The sequence below is a fragment of the Schistocerca gregaria genome, chromosome 2, assembly GCF_023897955.1.
Source record: "Schistocerca gregaria isolate iqSchGreg1 chromosome 2, iqSchGreg1.2, whole genome shotgun sequence".
NCBI lineage: Eukaryota > Metazoa > Arthropoda > Insecta > Orthoptera > Acrididae > Schistocerca > Schistocerca gregaria.
Window position 1 is genome coordinate 594,023,244 of NC_064921.1, and position 21,841 is coordinate 594,045,084.

The 21,841-nt window shown below is 42.7% G+C and overlaps 1 protein-coding gene across 1 annotated transcript in view; it reads left to right on the plus strand.

Moving 5' to 3' along the window:
• The first annotated feature begins 20,613 nt into the window (after positions 1-20,613).
• The window catches only part of LOC126334510 (endoribonuclease ZC3H12A-like), a 510,441-nt gene continuing 509,213 nt past the window's right edge, over positions 20,614-21,841 (plus strand). Inside the window, exon 1 of the mRNA XM_049996853.1 lies at positions 20,614-20,937. Coding sequence (XP_049852810.1) covers positions 20,713-20,937 — 225 coding nt within the window. The 5' untranslated portion in view covers positions 20,614-20,712. The remainder of the gene's footprint in view (positions 20,938-21,841) is intronic.

The window sequence follows — 21,841 nt, forward strand, 5'->3', positions numbered from 1 at the left end:
TATGGAATCGGTGGGTTCAGGAGGGTAATACGGAACGCCGTGCTGGATCCCAACAGCCTCGTATCACTAGCAGTCGAGATGGCAGGCATCTTATCCGCATGGCTGTAGCGGATCGTGCAGCCACGTCTCGATCCCTGAGTCAACAGATGGGGACGTTTGCAAGACAACAACCATCTGCACGAACAGTTCGACGACGTTTGCAGCAGCATGGACTATCAGCTCGGAGACCATGGCTGTGGTTACCCTTGACGCTTCATCACAGACAGGAGTGCCTGCTATGGTGTACTCAATGACGAACCTGGGTGCACGAATGGCAAAACGCCATTTTTACGGATGAATCTGGGTTCTGTTTACATCATCATGATAGTCGCATCCGTGTTTGGCGACATCGCAGTGAACGCACATTGGAAGCGTGTATTCGCCACCGCCATACTGGCGTATCACCCGGCGTGATCGTATAGGGTGCCCTTGGTTACACGTCATGGTCACCTCTTGTTCGCATTGACTGCACTTTGAACAGTGGGCGTTATATTTCAGATGTATTTCGACCCGTGGCTCTACCCTTCATTCGATCCCTGCGAAACCCTACATTTCAGCAGGATAATGCACGACCGCATGTTGCAGGTCCTGTACGGGCCTTTCTGAATACAGAAAATGTTTGACTGGTGCCCTGGCCAGCACATTCTCCAGATCTCTCACAAACTGAAAACGCCTGGTCAATGGTGGTCGAGCAACTGGCTCGTCACAATACTCCAGTCACTACTCTTAATGAACTGTGGTACCATGTTGAAGCTAGATGGGCAGCTGTACGTGTACACTCCATCCAAGCTCTGTTTGACTCAATGCCCAGGCGTATCAAGGCCGTTATTATGGCCAGAGGTGGTTGTTCTGGGTACTGATTTCTCAGCATCTATACACCCAAATTGCGTGAAAATGTAATCACATGTCAGTTCTAGTATAATATATTTGTCCAATGAATAGCCGTTTATCATCTGCATTTCTTCTTGGTGTAGCAACTTTAATGGCCAGTAGTGTATGCTCCAGACTATGTTCATTTAGGGGTAAGGCATGTACTCTAAATACTTTCGTGGTGGTACGTGGGGAAATGCTGCCGTCCTTCCACTAGCGTATTGCAGCATCGGCTGTCGCTATATCGCGCACAACTGCCTCCGCGTCCCATCGCGTCAGCTGTGTTTTGCTATGGAACGCGAAACACCGTCGCCCGCCCGTGGCTGACTGTGTTGCAGCTCACATCCGCTCTGGCGTACTGTTTGAACGAATACTGTCGATACGCTACCTGAGAAATGAGGGATTGGTATGAATATTTCATTCTGGCTTTATTACTGCCGTGTGCAATCGCAAATGTGTGCACTACATAAAATCAGTTTCCCAATATTGGTGGGACATAGAGCCCTCCTCCCGAGTCTAAAGAAAAATTCAATATGTTTGCTAAATTTCATACACAGCAACTTATGATATAATATGCACCACATGCAAAATTATAACTACCCCTATTTTTCGAATTTCGTTCAATGTCGTGGTTAAATATAAAATAATACAATAACTGACGAAATGATGGACACTTCCTCATGAAGCTGACAAATAAGCAACGCAAAAATATTTTTTTATCGAATAGTTTCCCTAAAATCGCGAGAGAAAGACTAACGGTGCGTGCGCGACGTTCCACTCGTAGTAGCACTGCTGCAGGCTAACCAGTGTTCTTTGTGTGTACTTACAGGCCGGCCGGGTGGACGAGCGGTTCTAGGCGCTACAGTCTGGGACCGCGCGACCGCTACGGTCGCAGGTTCGAATCCTGCCTCGCGCGTGGATGTGTGTGATGTCCTTAGGTTAGTTAGGTTTACGTAGTTCTAAGTTGTAGGGGACTGATGGCCTCAGAAGTTAAGTCCCATAGTGCTCAGAGCCGCGCTGGACAGCGTGGCGAGTCGGCACGCACTTCGTATCAGCTCTCTTACTAGCGTAGGAATCGTCACCGCGCCATGGGACCAGTATAATTTCTCGTGGAAACGTAGTCATTGTTAAAGTAACAGTATTCCCCATCGCGTCAGGCGATGTTAATAAGCAGTTTAGTAGCGTTTCAGACAATCTGTCTTAGAAATTCTAGAGAATTCTATAAACAATAAAAAGTTCTTGCCCAGATTCCAGGATGGATCAAGTGCCCCCTCTCCACCCCTTTGCGCACACCTGTCGTCGAGAAACTCTGCTTTGGTAGCCGGTCTTACGTGTGGAAGCGATTAAGTTTTGTGTTGTTGCTCTTTGTTTTTCTAATATGGCGAGATTATTAGTTCTGTTTGTCATTAATAAATCTGAATTGTGCTGTGACTGTATGTGCAAACTGTGATCGGAAAAGTAAATGTAGTAGTATTGGCTCTGAGCACGATGGGACTTAACATCTATGGTCATCAGTCCCCTAGATCTTAGAACTAACCTAAGGACATCACACAACACCCAGTCATCATGAGGTGTAGTAGTTTCATCTGTCACAATTTTCCCAAAAGATCCAGATAGTAATAGTTAGTTTCTGCTCTGCAGGATAAATGATTGCATTAACATTAAAAATGCTTCTGTTGTTGTTATTGTGGTCTTCAGTTCGAACACTGGTTTCATGCAGCTCTCCATGCTACTCTATCCTGTGCGAACCTCTTAATCTCCGAATAACTGCTGTGACATACATCTTTCTGAATCTCCTGACTGTATTCATCTCTTCGTCTCCCTCTCAACCGATCACTTCTTTTGGTCAAGTTTTGTGTTATGTATTATCTGCAGCATAAATTTTAAAAACGACGGTTATTTACGAGATCTCCAGGCCGAATTATTGAAGCTTCACAAAAGATCATCTTAAAACAGAACGCAGCGTTTATATTGCACCTTACTGAAGCCACTTCTGCTGCCGTTCCCTCACAAAGAAATGATAGAAAGTATGTTCCTGAAACTTCTGAACATGCGGCTAACATACTGGCTTGACTGTCACCTAAGAAGAGAAAGTGGATCAAAGCACAGAAACAGAAAAAGACCATATAGAGGATAAAGCCAAGAAACTTGAGAAAGAACTAACTCTACTGAGATGAAATATCGTTCAATAACACTCTGAGAACAGAAAACAAACTACTGGCCTATGCTTTAAGTAGACACTTGAAGTAATGCCAAAGTCTTCCGTTTCGAAATGGCACATCTACATCTACATGATTGCTCTGCTATTCACAATAAAGTGCCTGGCAGAGGGTTCAATGGACCACCACAGATTTTACGAAAATTCTTTACAGTCACACAAATTATATGTCTTGTCAAATATAAGAAAAGAACCCATCAGAGTCGAATATACCATTACCGGAATTTTCAACTTTAGAAAGGTGGTTATCAATTATTTTCGGTGCCATCTTGGGATTCTGATTAATATGTGTCGATTAAATTCACGGTGCTGTGTAAGTATGCGTGTTTCAATTAATTGGAATTATGGGTTCTTCTGATTATTTCGTATCTGAACGTAAAATATGTTAAACAGTATGCTGTTTCTGACGCACAAAATGTTTTTTCTATACTGGAAACTCTTATGATGGTTGGTTGTGCAATACTATTCACAGGTCATCCCCGTTTTCAAGAAGGGACGTCGAACAGATGTGCAGAACTATAGACCTATATCTCTAACGTCGATCAGTTGTAGAATTTTGGAACACGTATTATGTTCGAGTATAATGTCTTTTCTGGAGACTAGAAATCTACTCTGTAGGAATCAGCATGGGATTCGAAAAAGACGGTCGTGTGAAACCCAGCTCGCGCTATTCGTCCACGAGACTCAGAGGGCCTTAGACACTGATTCACAGGTAGATGCCGTGTTTCTTGACTTCCGCAAGGCGTTTGACACTGTTCCCCACAGTTGTTTAATGAACAAAGTAAGAGCATACGGACTATCAGATCAATTATGTGATTGGATTGAGGAGTTCCTAGATAACAGAACGCAGCATATCATTCTCAATGGAGAGAAGTCTTCCGAAGTAAGAGTGATTTCAGGTGTGCCGCAGGGGAGTGTCATAGGACCGTTGCTATTCGCAATATACATAAATGACCTTGTGGATGACATCGGAAGGTCACTGAGGCTTTTTGCAGATGATGCTGTGGTGTATCGAGAGGTTGCAACAATGGAAAATTGTACTGAATGCAGGAGGATCTGCATAGTGCACGGAATGGCAATTGAATCTCAATGTAGACAAGTGTAATGTGATGCGAATACATAGAAAGATAGTTCCCCTATCATTTAGCTACAAAATAGCAGATCAGCAAGTGGAAGCAGTTTATTCCATAAATTATCTGGGAGTACGCATGAGGAGTGATTTAAAATGGAATGATCATATAAAGTTGATCGTCGGTAAAGCAGATGCCAGACTGAGACTCATTGGAAGAATCCTAAGGAAATGCAATCCGACAACAAAGGAAGTAGGTTACAGTACGCTTGTTCGCCCACTGCTTGAATACTGCTCAGCAGTGTGGGATCCGCACCAGATAGGGTTGATAGAAGATATAGAGAAGATCCAACGGAGAGCAGCGCGCTTCGTTACAGGATCATTTAGTAATCGCGAAAGCGTTACGGAGATGATAGATAAACTCCAGTGGAAGACTCTGCAGGAGAGACGCTCAGTAGCTCGGTACGGGCTTTTGTTAAAGTTCCGAGAACATACCTTCACCGAAGAGTCAAGCAGTATATTGCTCCCTCCTGCGTATATCTCGCGAAGAGACCATGAGGATAAAATCAGAGAGATTAGAGCCCACACAGAAACATACCGACAATCCTTCTTTCCACGTGCAATACGAGACTGGAATAGAAGGGAGAACCGATAGAGGTACTCAGGGTACCCTCCGCCACACACCGTCAGGTGGCTTGCGGAGTATGGATGTAGGTCTAGATGTAGACTATTGAAGTAATCTGCATAAACAAATATCAATTGCCGCATGTATGAAGGATCATCACTTGAGAATGCCCCGATCGATTTGACTGATTTTTTAAAAATTGTTATTGTCACTACAAGCTTTGTATCAAAGGAAATTTTTGGAAAATCTACCAGAAGAGTCGGAAATTCTAATGGTATATTTGTATGAAAACTTCAATGAAAATGTGACGTTCGGTTTGACAGACATTAAAGCTATTATCCTCAGAGATCCAGCAGTGGAAAGGTCTCTTTCATATCCGGTGTACTGATGATTCCAATCGATTTACCCATACGTTTTGACTTTGACAGACATTAAAGCTATTATCCTCAGAGACCCAGCAGTGGAAAGGTCTCTTTCATATCCCGTGTACTAATGATTCCAATCGATTTACCCATACATTTTGACTTCTATTCCCAATCAACGTTCCGTTTTGCAATAACAGTAAATAAGGTCGAAGAGAGGGGGGAGGAGGAAATGGACAGAGAACAACGTTGAAGAAATGGATATAGAGAAGGGGAAAGATGATATGGACAGATGGGCAGCCGGCCGTAGTGGCCGTGCTGTTCTAGGCGCTACAGTCTGGAACCGAGGGACCGCTACGGTCGCAGGTTCGAATCCTGCCTCGGGCATGAGAGTGTGCGATGTCCTTAGGTTAGTTAGGTTTAATTAGTTCTAAGTTCTACGCGGATGATGACCTCAGAAGTTAAGTCGCATAGTGCTCAGAGCCATTTTTGACAGATGGGCAGAGAGATGAGGCAGGAGGAGATGGAGAGAGAAAGTGTGGGATAAGAAATGTAAAGGGAGCGCGGAGGTGAAAGTGATGGACAGAGACAGGGGAGAGGAGGAGGATAGGGACAAAGGAAGAGGGGAGGAGGAGATGGATAGAGAGAGGGATGAGATGGAGATTAGGACGTATATCCAATTTCTATATATATTTGGCTATTGTTGTGCCGCGCGGGATTAGACGAGCGGTCTCAGGCGCTGCAGTCATGGACTGTGCGGCTGGTCCCGGCGGAGGTTCGAGTTCTCCCTCGGGCATGGGTGTGTGTTTTTGTCCTTAGGATAATTTAGGTTAAGTAACGTGTAAGCTTAGGGACTAATCACCTTAGCAGTTAAGTCCCATTAGATTTCACACACATTTGAACATTCGGCTATTGTTGCGAAAAATTGATGGGGTTTCCTAGTAGAACATAAATATCAAGAGCAGTCATAATCTATAGTCGTTATAAATACTTAAGCATTATCTTAACAATCACTACCTCCGGTTCTTAAAATGGACGGTACTAGGGTAATACGTATGTATCAGGTTGGCGCATTAAGTTCGTAAGGTTTTTGTTTTGCATGTTGATATTCCGGTTGCTATGGGCTTATTCGTCGATTGTCGTTTCTTATTTCTACTTCACTGTTGCTATTTGACCTTACATTTTGTAGGAAGCAGTGACTGGATCTGTGGACGCTAGAAAATGGAGTGCTAAATGTAGAAGTCGGAACATTTCCGACATATTCTTCTGTTTGAGTTCAGTAGAGGGGTGACAGCAGCAGAGGCAACCAGAAACATTTGCGCCACGTGTGGGGATAATGCCATTGAAAATGAAGAAAATATTCTCTTTTTGAGGACGATCGTTTTGACGTGAGTGACTCTCCACGTTCAGGAAGATTTTTGAGGTCGTGTAAACGCATTTATCCACGTCAGTACACTTGAGAACTGCAAATGTCCTGAACTGTGCTCATTACACCATCTTGTTACATTTGCATGCAATGAGGAAGGTTAAAAAATCAGGTGCATGGATTCCTCATGCTCTAAGCAAAAATCAGAAAAAAATTGGGAGCGGCCATGTGTGCATCTCTGCTTGCTCGTCAGCAATTGTCTCGCGAACAACACCGACCATTCCTGCCTGTCCTGTATTGTTACTGGTGACAAGAAATGGTGTCTTTAAGCTAACATAAGGAAAGGAAAGGAATGGTTAAGCCCAAACAAAACAGTAACCCCACTACAAAAAACATCCACAAACGATAACGTTATGCATCTGGTTGCACAGCGACGGTGTGTTGTTCAACGAAATGCTTCCCCGAAGTGTAACCATCAGTGTTGACATTTATAGTCAACAACTGAGACGTCTTGCAGACGCAATCCAAGGACAACGACCAGGAAGACTGCGTGAATTGTGGTTGGGAAGTCATTCCACACCCACGTTATTCGGCTGATATTGCGCCCTCAGATTATCACCTTTTCCGCTTTCTGTAGAACGACCTTCAAGGAACTTCCTTTCCGGATGAAAAGGCGCTCCGAACATGGCTCGACGAGTTCTTTGCCTCAAAACCGCGTGATTTCTACAGTCGCGGAATGAAAAAGTTCACGCAGCGTTGGCAGACTTGTAAATAGTGAATTAGAATACATTATTGATGACTCAGGTTCTGCTAAGTGTACCTCTTGTGTTCATTAAACTTACGGAATAACGCTACGACCTTATGCACCAACCAGATACTTCCACTCTTGTCATTACAAGGAAAGCATATGTGAGTCTTACGGTCGTAAGAAGTAATAACGGTCAGTATTTATGTACGAACTTATGTTACTATCGTGCCCACAATTCGTTACATTGCTCTTCAATTTTCGTAAATTAATTTTTGTTTTAGCGGAACAGTGTTGTACCTGAATTTGAGAATGCGTCGTGCGCTGCTACTGCTGCTCGGCGCTGACGTCACGCGGAACCACACAATCGCTGCCGAATGCATTGGCCCAATCTTCTGTGGAGTAGTCGTGAACAGGGCAATGACAGCGGAATATGCGTTTCTGCAAAACGTACAAGTCACCTACAGGCGAAGAAATGGGTCCACATGTCCCTGAATCGCCCGTCGTTGATACACAATAGGACCCGTGTTTGAGGTTCCAGTTTACCGCATGTAAGCATTCTTCACTAGTTGTTCAACTGCCAGAAAAGTGTCCTATCGACAAGGCTTTGACATCGTGTTTCTTTCGTCGTACTCATACCATTCTGTCGGCGCATACCAATGAGTAAAGCGACCCATTTATTCTCGATGTTGAAGGTTTAAATGAGATTGGACGCCGTTCATAGTGTGACCAGAGGAGTTTATATGCTTGTCATATACTATTTTGTTCGGTATGTGTTGTTCATACCAGTAAAGAATTTCCTGCCTGTTTGGCTGATTTATTCCTCGTCGTCGGTTCTGCACTTGAGTACGTACACGCCTGAGCTTAAAAACGTGTTCATTTTCGTCAGACTTTATACATGGGATTTCAAAAATATCTTTTCTCCGTTTAGAGACACTCTTAATGTTTCCTTCTTGAAAATCACTCTTACATGGGATTTCAAAAATATCTTTTCTCCGTTTAGAGACACTCACTCTTAATGTTTCCTTCTTGAAAATCACTCTGTCAGTTTAATGGGGTACGTAGTATACAGCACAGCTGGTCAGTAGACCCCGCAGATTTAGTGAAATTTCGTCGTCCCATGGAAGGCAAACGCAGCACTAAAGGACGCCTAGGCTCCCATGGAAGCCTCAGCAAATATTTTGTGTCTATCATAAGTTATTTCCCAAGACTTGATCTTTCACCCCCCCCCCCCCCCCATAATTATTTGATGCTGCGACTCTGAAACAGCATGCATTGTGTTTTAATTTGTGCCCTAGTACGTCTGTAACTTGGAAGTTTATTTTAACCTTATGTTTACGCAGCTATGAAGATATTTTACCTGGTATTCGTCCGGTGTTAAGTGATTGCAGATTATCTTGATTTCTCACTATTGTTATCATTAGAGGTGCCATTTTCCACCGCATTCGCAGATTTTTTTTTGGCATTAATACATTTTCAGTTATCTTGTATACTGTTTCAACTAAATTGTCATGATATTACCAATCACGAATTCTTTTAGAACTGCTAGTTCTTTGTTGATTTCGGTTTCTAGCAGCGGGAGACTTAAAATTCTGTTGACCGTGGCTCTAAAGTACACCATTTTATACTGTCACGAGTGGCACGAATTTGCGTTCATTATAGACCTCGCGAACTGAACGTATTTCCTGTTCTGCTTAGTTATAGCCACGTCGAGGAAGCTAATTTGCCCTTTTACTTCGGTATCAACGGTAAATTTAAAGCTGGAATAATGGGATACATTTTTTGTGCAACGTCTTCCACATCGTCTGCATCCCCTTTGCATAAAAAAGCTGAGTCGTCGATATATCTGTAGTAAAAAAAACCATTCTTTCTGCGATATAAAGGTATGTTTAAAAAAACTGGACATTGAGGTTATTGATAAAAGTTACGGGTAAAATGAATACAGCACACGTTCAGGAATTTAATTAAGTATTTTGATTACTTTCCTTTGGGTGAAATTTCTTTCAAGCGGTAGCTGACGTACATGAGGACAAGCCACCAAGCTGTCCAACTCCCAGTGCATGGCGGGAAATCATAAAACTTGCGTGCAGTCAGCGTGTGGCACAAAAGCAAAAACGCGAACGAGAGCATCCCCTCAACGCACAATTATTAGCTGTTAAACAATTGCCAGTGCTGTTACAGCTTATTTTGCTACTGTTTACTTGCACTAAGCAGGGTTCTCGTTTCTGCAACTACTTTTGAGGTGTTGTATCAGTTGTTCGAATACTGCTTTTTACCAGTCACTCCAAGTCGTAGAGCGCCGTGCATTCCGCCTAACCTTTTGTATCCGTCTTCCATCCCTATCCGCATTCTTTACCAGTTAATCAAATTTACGAATGTCCTTCAGTGTGCAGAACACCTGCTCCTCCACTCTTACATCCGTAAACTTGAGTCCGAAAAACTCTACACTCTTCGCCGTCCCCGAGAACATGGCCAGCTGCCGCGCCTCTTTTATCAGGTCCTATTTTCGCTCCATCTTCTTCCCTCCGTATTAACGCAGTCCACGAAGATAGGGGGAAAAAATTCGTGCAATCACAAATTTTCGTATAGTTATAAAAGGGAGTACCACGAACAAGACACTAAAAATCCTGACCGGCGGTGTGTGCGTGATGATAATGGGATGTTCGTGCTAGATCGCTTGTCTCATTAAATTTAATTTCGTGGTTCCCATCTCGAAAAACATGCTCAGCTACGGCCGTTTTTTCGATGTGTCCTAAGAGACAGTTTCTTTTATGTTCGGCTAAGTGGGTGTTTACACTTCTTTTCCTTGTTCCAATATGTACTTGTCCACAACGAAAGGAAGTGTTAACACCCTTTTAGCCGAACATAAAAGAAACTGTCGCCTAGGACACATCGAAAAATCGGCCGTAGCTGAGCATGTTTTCCGAGATGGGAACCACTAAATTAAATTTCATGAGGCAAGCGTTCTAGCGCCAACATCCCATTATCATGCGCGCATGCATAGAGAAGCAATATAGATTCACAAACATCATAAAAATTTTAATAGAAAAGAGGAAGTTTTAAAGTTAGACAAAATATGAGCGTCGACGTTGCGCCAGCAGAATGACAATCGATTACTCTTAATCGAGAATGATGACGCATTCCAAAGATAGGCATACCGCCGGCATTACGTGACGAGTAGTGGTGCCCTGTACGCGATCTATAAATGCGAGAGTACGTGGCGCCTCAGTGGTAGTAGACGGACGACCTCAGATGTCTCCTGCAGATGGAGACAAAACGTTAGGCGGAAATTTTATACATTGACCACGGCCTCTCAGCCCGGAAGTTACAATTAAGCTAAGGACATCACGCACATCCATGCCCGAGGCAGGATTCGAACCTGCGACCGTAGTGGTCGCGCGGTTCCACACTGGAGCGCCTAGATTCGCTCGGCCACTGCGGCCAGCGCGAATGGAAAAGTCTCAGAGTATTGCAACAGTGTTTTAATGCTATAAAATTAATGTTTATAGGTAAATAAAGTGGGTTAAGAAGAACTATTGGATTGTGGTTATGCACTTCCTTCTTGATAGGTTTGCAAATTGAAGAGCCAGCAGACGATTCCTCCCTCTCTCTACTCTACCACGTCACACGAACCAATTACAAAGTGTTTCACAAAGCTATACCAACCTTTCTAGGGCACGCCTTAGAAATGGCTGGCGTCGTAGTACGCTGACATGTCCGGGAGGTGTTTACAATCGAAAAAGTGCGCTAGCACTACATGGAATACAAATATGATTTACGGGATGACAAGTACTGAATTACATGAAAATAACCTAGATCGTTACAAACTACGGCGTGCACGCACTTAACTCGACATATATACGTCACTACTGATATTCGGGTTTACTTTATGACACGCTCGATAGGCCTGCCGTCATTGGCGATGATGTGGCACAGACGAATAGCGAAATTCTGCATGGCCCACTGAAGTGTCGAAACATCGATGCTGCCGACGAACTCCTGAATATAACCCATAAAGATCAGTCCCATTTGTTTGGATCCGGAGAATAAGGCGACTAATCGAGGGCCATGCCACTGGCCTCTGAGTACCTCAGAGCCCAGAATGCGGTCCCCAAAGTGCTCCTCCGGGACATCGAACACTCTCCTGCTTCGATGGTGTCGAGCTCCGTCTTGCATGGACTACAACTTGTCGAAATCAGGCTCACTTTGGATAATCTTAAAAAACTTTCACGTATCGTCCGGTAGTCACCGTGCTATCCCGGAATATCGCACCGACTATTCCGTGACTGGACATTCCACACCACACAATCACTCGTTGGTTGTGAAGAGACTTTGAATTCTCAGTCCTCCAAATGAGCCAGTTCTGCTTATTGACGAACCCATCCAAATGAAAGTTGGCTTCGTCGCTAAACCAAACCATGCATGCGCTTACTAATTCCCAACATGCCCCGCAGCGAACGGTGCAGTTTGAACGTCCTAACGCAAACCGATTTTATATCATGCCGTTCAATAATTGCCACACCAACGCAGGAAACGCGTATGGACAGAATCAACGTACATTTCTGAACACTGTTCTATTCTGCTAGAGGAGAAATTGATCTTAGTCATGTTGCACGGTAGCTGTACCTTCCGGGAAAATCGAGTTTTTCCAACACGGACACTGCTCGCTTTTCAGTTTACAGACAGACTGTACTTCCCCAGCACTTCCTGACCAGTTCTCTCACGTGGGTAGACAAAATATTAATACAGAAATTGATAGATTAATTTCGTTGACTCTATTAATTTGTTTATTGGCCAGTGCCTACTTCCACTGAACTCGCGTTTACTTAAGCAGAACACAGTTATTATTGGAAAGGCGATTATAAGTTTACTCAACTCTCTTTTTTAGAGTCCTGGACTTGCAGTTCCTGAGGCTTCTCTACGTGCTCTTTATGTCTCAGAAATGTCTCCTGGTTACAGTGTGTAGCGGAAGTACTTATGGTATCACCATCATTTTCCGTACCGCTATTCCGTTAGAGAAACGTGCACGGGAAGAATGACTGTCGATAGGCCGTCATATGAGCCTGGCTTTTTCTGATTTGCCCGTAATTTTCGATTTTAGCTCCGCGAGATGTGAATGTGAGGAAGTAATACGTTGCCTGAGTGTTCTTGAATGCATGCCGTCGGATATTTAAAAAGGAGTTTCATGAAAATCTACGTGGACAGTCCGGCACATGGTAGTATGTAAGATTTTCAGACTACTGGCTTGGATCTGTGGTGCGCTATGAACAACTGTTAATTTCAATAAAAAAAAGTTGAAATCCCTGTTCCTGTCCAAACCATTATACGGGTTTTATAAAGTACGAGGGGGTGCAGAAAAGTAATGCCTCCGATTTTTTTATGTGAAAACTCTTGTAAATTTTTCAAAAAAACAAACGTTATTGACATTCTATATCTTTATCCTTCATGTCTGCATATTTGCAGCACTATGCCGCCATTGGACTCAGAATTGTAGCGTCTAACGTAGCAGCGTGTAGCGAAAGTATGTCGATGAGTGAGAAACAGCATGCTGTGCTCGAGTTTCGAGTTCGAAGAGTTCGTCCACACATGAAGCGCCCTCTTCTTCACACTAGCGCTGCGACATCTGCAACAATCCGATGCCTTGGATTCACTGTCATCGATCACTCTCTGTACAGTGCAAACTTGCCCCATCCGATTTTCATCCGTTTCCACTGCTAAAAGAACGCCTTCGAGGTCTTGTCTTTGATCATGAGGAAGTGGTACATGCGGAGGTGAAGTAATCTCTCCGTCGACAAAGTCATATATTCTAGAGTGACGGTATCAACAAACAGGTCTCTCGCAGGAAGAAATGTGTTCGTCGCCAGGGAGGTTGCGTTCACAAATAAACATTTAGACATTAAGACTACAGATGTAGAAGGTTAATAAAGATTGTTTTATTTATAAAGCTTTCAGAGTTTTCAAATAAAAAATTCGGAGGCATTGATTTTGAGCACGCTATCGTAACCTCTCGCAACTACACTGAAGGGCCAAAGAACCTGGTACACCTGCCTAATATCATATAAGGGTCGCACGAGCACACAGAAGTGCCGTAACACTACGTGGAATGACTCGACTAATGTCTGAAGTAGTGCTGGAGGGAATTGACAACATGAATCCTGTAGGGCTGTCCACAAATCCGTAAGAGTACGAGGGCATTGAGATCTCTCCGAACAGCACGCTGCAAGACATCTCAGATATGCTCAATAATGTTCCTAGGTGGGGAGTTTGGTGGCCAGCAGAAGTGTTTAAATTCAGAAGAGTGTTCCTGGAGCCACTCCGTAGCAATTCTGAACATGTGGCGTGTCGCATTGTTCTGCTGGAATTGCCAAAGTCTGTCGGAATGCAGAATGGACATGAAAGGATGCAGGTGATCAGACAGGATGCTTACGTATGTGTCACCTGTCGGAGTCGCATCTAGACGTATCAGGGGTCCCATATCACTCCAACTGCACACACCCCACACTATTACGGTGCCTCCATCAGCTTGAACGGTCCACTGCTGACATCCGGGGTACATGGATTTATGAGATCGTCTCCGTACCCGTACACGTCCATCCGCTGATACAGTCTGAAACGAGACTCGTCCCGCCAGGCAACATCTTCCCAATCATCAACAGTCCAGTGTCGGTGTTGTCGGGTGCAAGTGAGGTGTAAAGGTTTGAGTCGTGGAGTCATCAAGGATACACGAGTGGGCCTTCAGCGCCGAAAGCCCATATCGATTATGTTTCGTGGAATGGTTCGCACGCTGACACTTGTTGATGGCCCAGCATTGGAATCTGCAACAATCTGCAGAAGGGTTGCACTTCTGTCACGTTGAAAGATTCTCTTCAATCGTCGTTGGTTCCGTTCTTGCAGGATCTTTTTCCGGCCGCAGCGATGTCGGAGATTTGAAGTTCTTCCTGATATTCTCGATGCACTCGCGAAATGGTCATACGGGATAATCCCCACTTCACCGCTACCTCTGAGATGCTGTGTCCCATCGCTCGTGCGCCGACTATAACACCACATTCAAATTCACTTATATGTTGATAAACTGTCATTACAGCAACAGTAACCGATATAACAACTGCGCCAGATACTTGTTGTCTACATGTTCGTTGCCGACCGCACTGCCGTATTGTGCCTGTTTACATATCTCTAATATTTGAATAAGCAAGCCTATACGAGTTTCTTCGGCGCTTCAGTGTTGTTGTGCAAATGCCAAGTAAAAAAAAAAAAAGGATTCTTACGGAAAATCAAAGTTTAAAAGTTATGTCGTTAACGAATAAAGTTATCTGAAAGCGGTTTTCCCAGTTTAAAGGGTTCGAGTATCTGCGGCTAGCGACAAGACGTAAACAAAATTTACGACTCTGGGCTGAAGAAATCGACTTTCGGCGAAATCGAATTCTCTTCAGACGACCAAAATTCCGGTAAACATTCTTTTAAGTGTTAGCTACTTTGCTAGCTGGAGCGCCACCCGTCTGACTTTGCGAGTTTGACACAAGGGAGCGCGAAATTTGAGGGGCGGATACTGAATTAATTAATATTAGATGTCCACTGAAAAATTCACTCGGATAAGGCCAAACGAAACAATAGTGTCTACTTTGTTTCTACAAATACAGGAGGGTTCGCACCACAGTGACGTTTTCAAATTTTTGTGGTGCAGGCCCCTATGCAGCAGCCAAGGGAGCCGGCAGCCCTGCAATTTGGTCCTTACTGAATGATCCCGCGAAGAAGCGCGCTGTGCTCCGTGGGATCTGCTCTATCAGTCCTACCTGGAAGGGACCCGTGCTGGTCAGCAATACTCAAGAACCCGTCGAAAAAGTGTTTTATAAGCCACATTTTGCTTGAATGAATTTTTGTTGTTGCTGTAAGGTTTAGTTCGGCGGCTGGTTTTATGCTGAAATCTCCACGCTGGTCTATCCTGTGCTAGCCTCTACATATCTGAATAACTACTACAGCCAACATGCTTGTTGTATTCATCTCTGCATCTCCCTCTACGGTTTTCACCCCCCCCCCCCCCCCCCCACGCTTCCCTCCACTACTAAACTGCTGATACCTCGATGTTTCAGAATGTGTCCTTAGTCAGGTTGTGCCACAAACTTGTTTACTCCCCAGTTCTATTGAGTACCTCCTCATAAGTTGCGTAATCTGCCCATCTAGTCTTCAACTTTTTCCGTAGCACCACATTTCAAAATCTTCTATTCTCTTCTTGTCTAAACTGTTCATCAGCCATGTTTCACTTCCATACATGGCTACACACCATACAAATACCGTCAGAAAAGACTTCCTGTCTCTTAAATCTATATTGGATGTCAACAAATTTCTCTTCTTCAGGTATGTTTTCTTGCCATTGCCAGTCTACATTTTATGTCCCCTCTACTTCGGCCATTATCAGTTATTCTGCTGCTCATATATCAAAACTAATCTACTACTTTAAGTGTCTCGTTTCTTGATCCAATTGATTTAAGTCGACTACTTTCCATTGTCCTTTTTTTGCTTGTGTTGACATTCATGTAAAATCCTCCTTTCAAGACGCTGTCGATTCCTTTCAGCTGATCTTCCAAGTCCATTGCTGTCGATGGCAGAATAATAATGTCAACGGCAAGCCTGAAAGTTTTTATTTCTTCTCCATGGGCTTTAATTCCTGCTCCAAATTTTTTTCGGTGTTCTTCCTGCTTTCTCAATGGACAGATTGAATAACATAGGGGATAGTCGAAAATCTGTCTCATTTCCTTCTCAAACACTGCTTCCCTCTCATGCCCCTCGACTCTTGTAACTGTCGTCTGGTTTCTGTAAAAGTTGTAAATAGCCTTTCGCTCCCTGTATTTTACCCCTGATACCTTCAGAATTTTCAAATTCTACAAATGGTATAAACGTACGTTTTTTTCTTTCCTTAACTTATCGTTTACGAGAACTCATAGGATCAGTATTGTCCAGCGTGTTCCTACATTTTTCTGGAAACGAAACCATTCTTCCCCGAAGTCGGCCTCACCAGTATTTCCATTCTTCTGCAAGGAATTCGTGTTAGTGTTGTGCAACCATTACTTGTTAAACTGATGGTTTTATAACATTCACCTCTGTCTGTATTTATTTTCTTCGAAACTGGAATTATTACACTCTTCTTGAAATCTGAGAGTATTTCGGCTGTCTCATACATTTTATATAACAAGTAGAATAGTTCTGCCATAGCTACCTCTCCGAAGGGCATCAGTAGCTCTGAGGGAATGTCGTCTCCTCCGTGGTCCTTGCTCCAACTCATGTTCTCCAGTGCTCTGTCAAATTCTTCTCGCAGTATCGTAGCTCACATCTCATCTTCATCTACATCCTCTTCTCTTCTTATAATAATGCCTTCAAGGAGAGTTCCTGTATATAGCCCTTGTCGACACTCTTTCCAGCTTCAGCTATACCTTCTTTGCTTAGTGCTGGTTTTCTATCTGAACTCTTGATATTCATAAAGCTGATTTTCTTTTCTCCAAGACACCACTTTAATTTTTCTATAGGCGGTATCTGTCTTTCCCCTATGATTTTATACCCTTACATTTTCCCTCTAGATATCTTTGATTAGCCAGTTCGAATTTCATCTCACTCTCATGTTTTAGGCGAGTGTATGTCCTTTCATCTGCTACATTTTTATTCTTTCTCCTTTCATTAATTAAATGCAATATCTCCTTTGATATCCAGGGATTTATACTAGGCATTGTCTTTTTAGCTACTTGATCCTGTGCTGCCCTTACTATTTCATCTTCCAAAGATACCCTCTCGTATTCTCCTACATTCATTTATCCCATTTAATTCAGTCGTTGTCTAACTCTCTACTCTTCTGCAATTTCCTCAATCTACAATTCACAACCAATAAATTGTGGTCATTGTCCATATTTGCAGATTTGGCTACCGTTTATCCTTCTCTTCCTTTTCCTGCTATCGAATCCCAGTACCCCATCTCACTTAAATTTCCTCTCCCTTAACTACCTGAGCAATTTCTTTTGTATCATCATGCATTTTTTTCAATTCCTTCATTATTTACTGAGCTAGTTGGCATGCCACGCTTCTACTACGATGGTGAGTGTTGGCTTCGTGTCATGTCTTTCGTGACTACGATAATGCGTTCACTATGCTGTTCGCAGTAGCTCACCAACATTGGCGTTTTCTTATTGATTACTCCTGCACTGGATGATTTACATTTCCTGAAAATTCTCGCAGTTAACCTTGGCCTGGCATCTGCTTATCCTACATATTTTTATGCTGTCATTCCACATTAGGTCGCTCCGGGTGGTTTCTCTTAATCATTTTACGGTAGTTACAGTAGTGGATTTCTTCGCCCATATTTTCTTGAATACTGCTCGAATTTTTGGGATCCCTATCAGATCGGATTAAAGGGAGATACCGGAGTAATTCAGAATCGAAGTAATTTGTCACTGGGAGGTTCGATGAACATGCAAGTGTTACAGAGATGCTTCAGGGACTCAAATGGGAATCCGTGGAGGGAAGGTGATATCCTTTTCGTGGAACACTACTGAGAAAATTTAGGGAACCGGCGTTTGAAACTGACTGCAGAACGATTCTACATACTGCGCGTGAGGACCATGCGAACGGAGACATATAGACGGCCATTTTCAACTCGTTGTATTTAGCGAGGGGACAGGAAAGGAAACGACTAGTAATGGCACCGAGCACCCTCCCACCAAGCGCCATAAGGTGGACTGCGCAATATCGACGTAGATGTAGATTGAAGGTGAAGTAAAGAAAATGGTTCTGGAGAATCGTCCAATCGCCGCCAGAGAGGTTGCTAATGATGTCGGTATATCCTTTAGCTCATCACAAGGAATTTTTTCGTATAGTTTGGGCATGAAACGTGTAGCAGCATAGTTTGTTTTGAAGTGGATTTCTTCGCCCATCTTTTCTTGAATACTGCTCGATGTTAAATTTCGACCAAAAACGACGTCGCTGAGACATCGCTCAGGAATTCCTGAGTGAAATCGTCAACAATCCAGAACTTCTAACGAAGGTTACAAGAGGTGACGAAACGTGGGTATGCGGTATGACGTCGAAACCAAGGCCCGGTCGTCCAATGGAAACTACCTGAAGAGCCAAGACCGAAACAATTCGTCAAGTTCAATCACTTGTGATGGTTCTTCTCATTGCTTCCTTCACTTACTATAGGATAGTGCATCATGAGTATGGTCAATAAGGAATACTACATGGAAGTTATCCGCCGTTTGCATAAAGCAATCCGCTAGAATTGTGGCAAAAAGCCTCTGGTGGAAAATGCAACACGATAATACTCCCGCCCGCATCTCAACACTTGTTCGTGATTTTTTGGCAAAAGACAAGGCACTTATGTTGTCTCAGCCACCGCGTTCGCCGGACATGGCCCCCTGCGACTTCTTTCTATTCTTGAGGCTGAAGAGAAACACGACGGGACGTTGTTTTTCCACTATTGATCAGATAAAAACAGCATCGCTGAAGGAGCTGAACATCGTAAACAGAAGTGAGTTCCAGACGTAGTGCTAAAATTGGAAAATGCGCTTGCACAGGTGTATTATATGTGAGGCGGATTACTTTGAAGGGGACAAAGTTGATGTTGATCAATAAATAAATAATCTTTAAGAAAAAGAAAAAAACGTTTTTTTAATCACATCTCGCGTCCTGTCACATTTCCTTGTGGTTCTACTGAAGGTATCTGTCTATTTTTTACCGTTAAGAGCGATGTGTTGAATTCTATCTACATTATTTTATGTACTCTTGTTGTAGAAATTTGACACACATGATATAACAGTTTCATGCAGATTTGTTCGTGAAATTGAAGCAAGACTATCAGCCGTCAATTGGCTATTCTCTCTATGATTGTTCAAACAACATCAGTTCTTCAAGCACTTTTGACAGTTACAAACACAACTCTTGCTCGTGCACTTCCTAATGTTTTCAACTAAGAATGTCCATGTATGAGTGGTCTCTCTTCAAAATTGCAATGCCCTCTCTCTTCATCAACAGACTTTTGTTTCCAAATGCCTTTCTGAGCCGACAAATTGAAATCATCCTTTCCGCTTTACCAAGTGCGATGCTGCGCAACAATTTCAGAATAAAACATTGAACTACCGCCAGTATTACACTTGCTGTCCGGTGTACGCTCTTCTTTGTGAGGACAGGCTTTTAGTAGCTGCTAGCTTAGCGCCTGCTGCTAGGCTCGCGTAGAGTATATGGTCTGCAGAGATTTTTTCCTTTTTTATTTTTGTAATTTAATTTTTGTGTTGTTCACAAATTGTACCGTCTTCTAAACTTTTCACGTAATTGAGGCTACAGAAGCATGTCCTTTGCCGAACGTAACTTCTGACGAAAAAGCGATTCTTTTAGCTGCAGTCGGAGGTCTTTGTTAATCCTGCCTTTCGAGTTCTTGTGGTAACATTTCCATTCCCTAACACATATTTCTTTACAATTCAAATTGTAATTTTACAGATATAGCTTTAAATATGTTTTAATAAAACGAAATATTTTCATAAAAAATTATCCCGTATGTCACCCCCTTAGCGTTGAATTTCCAAAACAAACTGAAACAATTTCCTTTTATTTCTAACTGAGAAGCCAAATACAAATTTTCAGAGATTTAGTTTCAAAAATGCTTCCGTAATAAAATATTTCGAAAAAATCTTTCATATCCTGTCTTACCCCTTAGGGGTTGAATTTCCAAATATACTAAAACACTTATTACGCCATATGCTGAGCAATATGCAACACCCTGTGAAGTCCATTTCGCCATTTACATGGATTTCTGCGCATTCCATTCGCTTATGGAACGAGGAAAGAATTCTTGGTTTTAATGTCTGTGTGCACTGCACTAGCCTCATCAGTGTAATACTCGATCTTGAAACTGTGTAAGGAAATTTTCCCGGTTAGTCAGCACCGAACCTTCAAGCGCCCGCAAGTCGGGTCATTTGTGGATATAGTACTTCGCTGTACATTTAAATATGTCTGCGGAAATACATGTCGTAAATATATTTCAAACGAATATATTACGTACTTTAGTAATAAGAAGGGTTATACATCAAAAACTAGTGCAAGTTGCATGGCGCTTCATAATTTCCAAGTCTCACACTCGGTACCCTCTTTAACACCACAAGCTATTAGCAACACATGTTACAGTGTGAATTAAACCAAGCACTAGTTTAGTTTAATGGTAATAAGGCACTCCGGCGCGTCACAACCCACATTCCTGTGCAGCGGCTGCTGCATGGCCGTAATCTTCGCATTTGTCCCTTCATCTGTTCGTTGATGTGTTGCCCCAGCAGAGGGCAGCACTCTCGGAGCGTGCAAGATGGCCTCCGACGGGCCAGGTGACATTTGTGCCAGTAGAATGTTTTAATGTCATGTAATTAAAGAATGGAGGTTAATTTCCTCCAGACATGGATGAATTAGGGCAACATCCATGCATACGTGTGAAACGAAAGTATGTTAGGACGATTTATCAGTATTCCGATAAAATCCACGAATTGTTCGCGGTACGCCTGTGTGAAAGAAATCAAAAAAAGCAAGACGTGTCAAAAACTGGTGGATGGGTGCTGCTTGGAATCGAACCAAGTAAGGGAGGCGAACATCCGGTGCTTAAGGAAACAGCAGCGAAAGTCCAGGTGAGCGTCATTCCGTAAAATATATGTTGTGCTTTTGACACAAATTTCGGAAAGCAAGTTATACATTTTTTTGTGTTAAAACAGCCTATCAGGCAATACGTACTGATGGTAGAGACGAAGTGTTTGCTACTATATTTAATTTCATTCTAGCTGGCGTTAGGTATTAGGTAATAATCACCGCTACTAGTACTAGCTACACACCTGTCAGTAGCTCCTTTTACATTCACTGTAATTTCTCACCAGCGCTTTCTTTTCAAATGCAAAATTAATTTTTCTAAGGTTGTTTTATCACCTCATTTCGTATAATTGAAGTCTACATACAAAACAGGTCGCTTGAAGTATATGATTTACAGTTCATTAACATCGTCGTCCATGACGTAAAATGACGGAGCAGTTACATATCCTAAGAACTATATACATCTTTTGTACTCACGATAATGTTAGTTTTGCTCTGTTTTACTTTTCTCCTCCCCTAAATACGCTGAGTCAAATCACGAGCTCACCGTGCTTTCTGAATTGTTGTTTTGATATTGAATGGAAGTCAAATGAATACTTTTGTGTTAAATGTTGAAGTGTGTGAGATTAAATGATGCTGTCAGAAAAGGGCTTTAAAATGCCATGATAAATACGTTATTGCACAAGCAACAGTTCATTGAATGCTTTTGAATGATTTTGCAGTGTTAGGGAACTAATGCTGCTTTTATGCTGAAAGTTCAGCGCATTAGTGCTAAACATTTTCAGCTTTAACAGACGACTACTTTGTGAAGATAATCGACCCAATAACAAACCTATGAATTGGAATATGTTCGAGGCAGCAAAGTATATCATACAGAACGAAGGTTATATTCAGATCCAGTTCTGTAGCAGGCTTTACACAATAAATAAATAATTCTTAACAGAAGGA